Genomic DNA, 7,094 nt, shown 5'->3' with positions numbered 1-7,094 from the left:
ACAATGAAAAAGCATTCCGTTTTTTACAAGAAGACTTTTAATAAAAAATAGAAGTAAATAGAAATAATGAAATCCCCCCCTGTAAAATCAGGATGGTAGATATCTTACAGGGTAATTAGATTCAAAAACATAGAGAACCCCTCTAGGCAAAACCTTAAGTTACAAAAAAGATACACAGACAGAAATAGTTATTCTATTCAGCACAATGCTTTTCTCAGCCATTTAAAGAAATCATAATCTAACACATACCTAGCTAGATTACTTACTAAAAGTTCTAAGACTACATTCCTGGTCTATCCCCGGCAAAGACCCAGCATACAGACAGACACAGACCCTTTGTTTCTCTCCCTCCTCCCAGCTTTTGAAAGTATCTTGTCTCCTCATTGGTCATTTTGGTCAGGTGCCAGAGAGGTTACCTTTAGCTTCTTAACCCTTTACAGGTGAGAGGATTTTTCCTCTGGCCAGGAGGGATTTCAAAGGGGTTTACCCTTCCCTTTATATTTATGACAGGGGGTCTTTCATGCATGTCCCCACATCTGTACTCTAGAGTTCAGAGTGTGGAGGGAACCCTGACTGGTCCTGTTATGAGTAAAGAGACGGAGCAGCCTGTCCCGGATCTGTTTGGTCCTCACCCCATAGATGATGGGGTTTAGCATGGGGGGCATCAAGAGGTACACGTTGGCAATGAGAACATGGAAATGCAGGGGCACATGCTGGTAAAACCGGTAAGTGAGAGAGAAGAAGAGACCTGGGATGTAAAAGACTAAGGTGGCACAGAGGTGGGAGATGCAGGTCCCAAAAGTCTTGAGACGGGCATCCTTTGTGGGCAGGCTGAAGATGGCCCTGAGGACCAGGGTATAGGATATGACAATAAATATCACATCCAGACCCATCACACAGAATTGCACAAAGAGGCCGTAGTAACTACTGACGTGGGTGTTGGCGCAGGCCAGCTTCGCCACGGCCATGTGGGCGCAGTATGGCTGGGGGATGATGTTGGTTCTGCAATATGGCCACTGCCTCAACAGGAAGGGATAGGGCAGTATGAATATGTCACTGCGCAGAACGACGACCAGGGCAATCTTGGTCACCACGGGGTTTGTCAGGATGGTGGAATGTCTCAGGGGATGGCAGATGGCCACGTAACGATCCAGAGCCATGGCCACGAAGATCCCAGACTCCATCACTGAGAAGCAGTGAAGGAAGTACAGCTGAATGAGGCAGGCACTGAAATCGATCTCCCTGGAATTGAACCAGAAGTTTGACAGCATTTTGGGCAGGATGGATGTGGACAGGACTAGGTCACTGACGGCCAGCATGCAGAGGAAATAGTACATGGGCCCATGGAGGCTCGGCTCCGTCTTCACAATGAACAGGATGGTGAAGTTCCCCAGGATGGCTATTACATACATGGCACAGAAGGGGATGGAGATCCAGACATGGGCTGCCTCCAGGCCAGGGATGCCCAGCAGGATGAAGGTGGAGGGGTTGGTGAAGTCGGTTGTGTTGGAATCTGACATGAAGTAGGGAGGAAGTGTCGAACACTGAGGCACAACGGTGTCTCCTGCATGTACCGTATATTTCAGTGAATTCCTGTATGTGCCCAGGATCTAGAGTGATGGTCACAGTACAAATGCCTGGATGGAGAGACAATGATAACATGAGATACTACGTGCCCTACTGGAGGCTGTTCTCATGGGGGAAGCAGATTGGTTGCTCTTCCCACACTGAAAAATGACATTTTCATTATTTAGAGATATGAATTATGAACAAATGACCCTACTTATGCCAATTCCATATTTTATGTTGCTCCATGAGTCAATAATGTGTTGTGATGTGGGAAACGTTAATAGGCACCAGCAGGAAGGAAATGGGTGTGGCTATCGGTTATCCATTATTGTTCCTTAATGCAATGAAAGCCAGGCTAGAAAGTGCATGCAGTAGGGAGTTCCACATTCACCCGGTGGCTCAAAATCTGAGTGTAGACAAAAAGCAAACCTTTGTTAAGGCATGTCCCCGGGGACGCTTCCCAACTAGAATAGACCTCAGGGAAAAGACCACAGTGTCAGTTAGAGCCATTTCATGGACACACCTCCTCATTTGCAACAGTGGCCAAAACAAAGACAATCTTGGGATACATAAGGAATGGGATGGAGAATAACCTGCTCTGGACACACCCTCAGTTTTTGTCACTCAGTGTCCATAAAGGATATAGCTGATATAAAAGGGGTCCTTTGTGGACAGACTGAAAAGTCGAGAACTGTTTACTTTAGAGAAGAGCCAAAGAAGGTAGATATGATAGAGGAGAGGATAATAAAGAATTGAAATTATTACACTGAAATGGACAAAGAGAGAAAGTTCCATTCTCGTACTATCTATCGACACTTTGTGCTTCAAAAGGGCTAATTCCAGGAAGCCAAGGCAAATTATCAGCAGAATTGATTGGGAGGACAAGTTTAGACAGGAAAATATGAATGAAAATTGGGAGTTCTTTAAGAAGACTTTATTACATAGACAGCAGAAATTGGGCTGGGGGGATTAATATATAACAAGTGGGAAAAGGGAAAATAGAGAAGAAATAATACTAATTGGAGGTTATGTAAATTAATCAGGGATGTTAAAAATATCACGGAAATATCAATGATTGGTGGAGCTAAGGATCAGAAAAAGGAGGTTATTAACTATATTATGAATGAAAGAAATCCCAGAAAATGTTTAGGAATATTCCTGCAGGAGAATATTAATCCTAGAAAAAGTTTAGGCCAATTCCGAGAGAGAGGAAGGAAACTTGTTTATGTTGGAGAAAAGGGAGATGTGTTCAAGAAATAGATTTGTTCTGCATTTGGAAAGAACCTCACAATAGGAGATGAAATACTTTCCAGTCCATTAGCATCAACTGTCGAACACCAGATTTATGAACTGACCTATCAATCACATCTCTCATTCTGAACCAGAACTCTGCAGTCAGGCAGCAAAGGTAGCAAAAAGAAAGAAAGAAAGAAAGAAAGAAAGAAAGAAAGAAAGAAAGAAAGAAAGAAAGAAAGAAAGTCCTCTGTTAAATGTAAATAATAAAAAATTAAGTTATGTTGAAAAAAAAAAGCTTTGATAAGGTAAGGAAATAATGGAAAATCTGATAATCCGATTAGTTCAAAAAAAGGTTGGAATATAATTAATGCCAATGAACAACATAGTGTATGGAAAACTGGTCTTGACAAATAAATCTGATTTCATCCCTTAATGAGCAGTCACATTTGGCTGATCAAGGGAGACATGCAGATGAAATAGACTTTGATTTCACCAAGGCATTTGATTTTGTAGGGGAAAACAGTCTACAATACCAGTGGAGCTCACGTTAAATGGTCTAAAAGTTGGCTAACTGACAGATCTCACAAAGCAGATGTCAATGGGCCATTGTCAGTGAATGGGGCTGTTTAATCAAACAACATGCACAAACCTCTCAGGACACCAACTATCCAATCCTGTTCTTAAAAAAGGGAAATTTTATTAAAAACCAAAAAGGAAAAAAATGCATCTGGAACTTCGGGTTTTGCTAGATTTTAAAAGAAACTATTACAAAAATTAAGCACCCAAAATAGCTTTCTTGGGGGTTCAGCTTAAAGGTTTCAAGCAAAGAAAAGCATCTGGGGTTAGCACAGAGGTGATCCACAAGCTAAAATAAAATAAATAAATAAACCTAATCACAGCTATTTAAACATGCCCTGTCCAATAATTTCTTATAGGTATGGAAGGTAAATTTTTATACCTGGTTCAAGCCTTACACAGCATTCCTGCTGGCATCTGTTCCCCTTTTTCCCCAGAGAAAAACAACACACAAACAACGGGAAGTTCCCTCCACTAGGATATAGATATTCAGGCCTGTCTGCAAAGGCCTAGACTTTAAGAATTTAGGTATATGCTTATCACTTAGCTAGTTATAGAAAGAAAAGAATCAAAAGAAAAAAAGAATCAAAATCACTGTCTGCTGGTGTAAGGGCCTTCTCTTACTATGACAGTCTGAGGCCCTGTTCTTAGGCTAAGGCCTTTGGCTAAGCAGCAGAGGCAGCCATAAGCTGGGAAGTATATGGTCACCTCCTCACATTGCAAACTAGTCATAGTGAAATAAGGCAATCTGGGGCTGTTAGAAAGGTGATCTGATCTATCACCTCCAGAGAAAGGGAAGAGCCTAGAGGATGTAAAAGGAAGTTTAGTTTGATAGTTTTCTGTTAGTTAAGAACTCACTTATCAGTAGACACAGCTGGAAAACCCTTATGTCTTTATAGATGTAGTTCTGAAATCCTCACTTCTGTATTGTTTTGTCATTAGAGTTCCCACTTTGCTATTGTTTATTTGCATGGTCTCTGTCTTGTTCTGTGATTGTTTCTGTCTGCTGTAAAATTAATTTTCCTGGGTGTAAACTAATTAAGGTGGTGGGGTATAATTGGTTAGCTAATCATGTTACAATATGTCAGGATTGGTTAGTGAAATTTCAGTCAAATGATAGGTTATGGTATAGCTAAGCAGAACTCAAGTTTTACTGTATAGTCTGCAGTCAGTTAGGAAGTGGGGGGGGGGGATGGGAACAGGGAATGGGGCTGGGGAAATTGGAATTATGTTTTGCTAAGGGCAGGAATGGGAACAGGGCCACAGGTAAGGCTCTGTGGTGTCAGAGCTGGGAAGGGGGACACTAAGGAAGGAAACTGGAATCATGCTTGCTGGAAGTTCACCCCAATAAACATTGAATTGTTTGCACCTTTGGACTTCGGGTATTGTTGCTCTCTGTTCATGTGAGAAGGACCAGGGAAGTGAGTGGGTGAAGGAATAAGCCCCCTAACACCCCCCCATTTAAAAAAAAAGTTCTAGCCCTCCTATTCTCTCTTTTGGTCAGGTGCCAGCTCCTTTTCCTTTACCAGGGGAACTTTGTTAACCCTTTACATGTAAAGCAAGCAGAGAACAGCCACCAAGAGGGACTTTATAGCTAATTGGCTGGCTCAGTGTTCATAAAAGGAAACTACCCCCCTTCATTTATCATAGATGCATAAACAGAGGGTTGGTGAGTTGGAGCAGTGGAAGGATTTTACCCACTGTGAGAGCATGCCAGGATGCCTGGGTTCTGCTGGGAGGGAAATGGGGTCTATGGGACGGACAGGGAATGAGGACACCTGGGTTGTGCTGGGAGGGAAGTGGGGTATGTGGGAGGGGCAAGGAGCCAGTCTCTCAAAACTGAGTGACTGGGCAACCAAATGGCAGATGAAATTTAATGTTGATAAATGCAATATAATGCACACTGGAAAGCATATTCCCAACTATACAATTAAAATGATGGTGTCTAAATTAGCTGTTACCACTCAGGAAAGAGATATTGGAGTCATTGTGGATAGTTCTCTGAAAAGATCCACTCAATGTGCAGCGGCAGCCAAAAAAGTGAACAGAATGCTGGGATTAATTAAGAAAGGGATAGATAATAAGACAGAAAATATCATTTTGCCTTTATATAAATCCATGGTACACCCACCCCTTCAATGCTGTGTGCAGAGATATATTGGAATTGGAAAAGGTTCAGAAAAGGGCAATAAAAATGATTAGGGGTATGGAACGGCTTCTGTATGAGCAAAAGATTAATAAAACTGGGATTTTCAGATTGGAAAAGAGATGAGTAAGGGGAGATATAATTGAGGTCTATAAATCATGACTGGTGTAGAGAAAGTAGATAAGGAAGTGTTGTTTACTCCTTCTCATAACACAAGAACTAGGGGTCACCAAATGAAATGAATAGGCAGCAGGTTTAAAACAAATAAAAGGAAGTATTTCTTCAAACAATGCACAGTCAACGTGGGGAACTCCTTCCCAGAGGATGTTGTGAAGGCCAAGACTATAACAGAGTTCCAAAAAGAACTAGATAAATACACAGAGGATAGGTCCATCAATGGCTATTAGCCAGGATGGGCAGGGATGGTGCCCCTAGCATCTGTTTGCCAGAAGCTGGGAACAAGAGACAGGGAATGGATCACTTGGTGATTCCCTGTTCTGTTCATTCCCTCTGGGGCACCTCGCCCTGGCCACTGAAAGAAGACAGGATACTGGGCGATATGGGCCTGTCATTTGACCCAGTATGGCCATTCTTATGTTCTTATGTAAACAACCAGAGCCCTGAAATGGCAGAGGAGGAAATTACAGTCTCTGTGCATTAACACACACCTGGCTCTTGAGGTCTTTATGTAACTTACTCCAAGGGGAGTTTTGCCTAAGCAGAACCTGAGCAAAGTATGGGCCATGGCCTAAGAATTTGACCTTGTATTGTACATCTTCTAACACCTTTCATCCTGAAAGATCCCCTGTGCCATTGAAATGCAGCCACCTCAGGGCTGGGAGCAATCAGCTGGGGGAAGTGGGGGTGCACCAAAAAGAATAACATTTGGATCCACCACACTGGCCAGGGCCCTGGGATATTTAATGGCTGTACAGTGCGAAAGAGACAATAGACTTACTCTCTATCCTATCACACCCTTGTTGCACTAGGTTTGTTCAGTAGCTGAGCTCCTCAGCAAGGGATGGGTACCTGTGATTTCTGAGACAGAAGCATCATCCCTGGTATCACTTTAAGGTAGCCATGTCCCACACCTCTCTCACACCAGCATCTGCAGCAGCATCCCATGCCGAGAGCCAACACTGTGGTAAGAACTGTTTATAATATAGCTCTTTGCAATCCCACTGGGCTGAACTCAGCCTCTAGGGGAGAAGTGTCATCTGGATGTAAACAGGCTGGAGACTGGAGACTCTCTAGCCAATTTCTCTGTTTCCATTTCTATGCTTCTGTGCTCTTTATCCACGTTTAGGAGTAAACAGTAATTAAGGGACCTTCCCAAAGGGAGATGAGAACATTCAGGCTCTGTGTTGAGTGAGAGAGGAACATAAACGTTTATTTGTTTATATTTTAAAATTATCATTGATTAGGAAGAAAACTCGGGATAATGAGTAGATCGCTATGCCCTGTAAATGCCCAGGATGGCTGGCTCGACAGTAGACAGACAGACCTGGAGAAAGGTGACTGAAGGGAGACATGAGCATTTTCTGCAGGCACATAGGTCTGTCACTAA

At 42.7% G+C, this 7,094-nt stretch overlaps 1 protein-coding gene across 1 annotated transcript; it reads right to left on the bottom strand.

The window, feature by feature from the left end:
- Positions 1-518: 518 nt before the first annotated feature.
- Positions 519-1,520, bottom strand: LOC125631148 (olfactory receptor 52R1-like). The gene has a single exon (XM_048837396.2). The coding sequence runs from the start codon at positions 1,518-1,520 to the stop codon at positions 519-521; it is 1,002 nt and encodes a 333-aa protein (XP_048693353.2).
- Positions 1,521-7,094: the final 5,574 nt, after the last annotated feature.

The sequence above is a fragment of the Caretta caretta genome, chromosome 1 (genome assembly GCF_965140235.1).
Source record: "Caretta caretta isolate rCarCar2 chromosome 1, rCarCar1.hap1, whole genome shotgun sequence".
In the NCBI taxonomy this organism is placed as follows: domain Eukaryota; kingdom Metazoa; phylum Chordata; order Testudines; family Cheloniidae; genus Caretta; species Caretta caretta.
The sequence above is the reverse complement of the archived record's forward strand: the minus strand, read 5'-3'. Positions and strand labels throughout refer to the sequence as shown.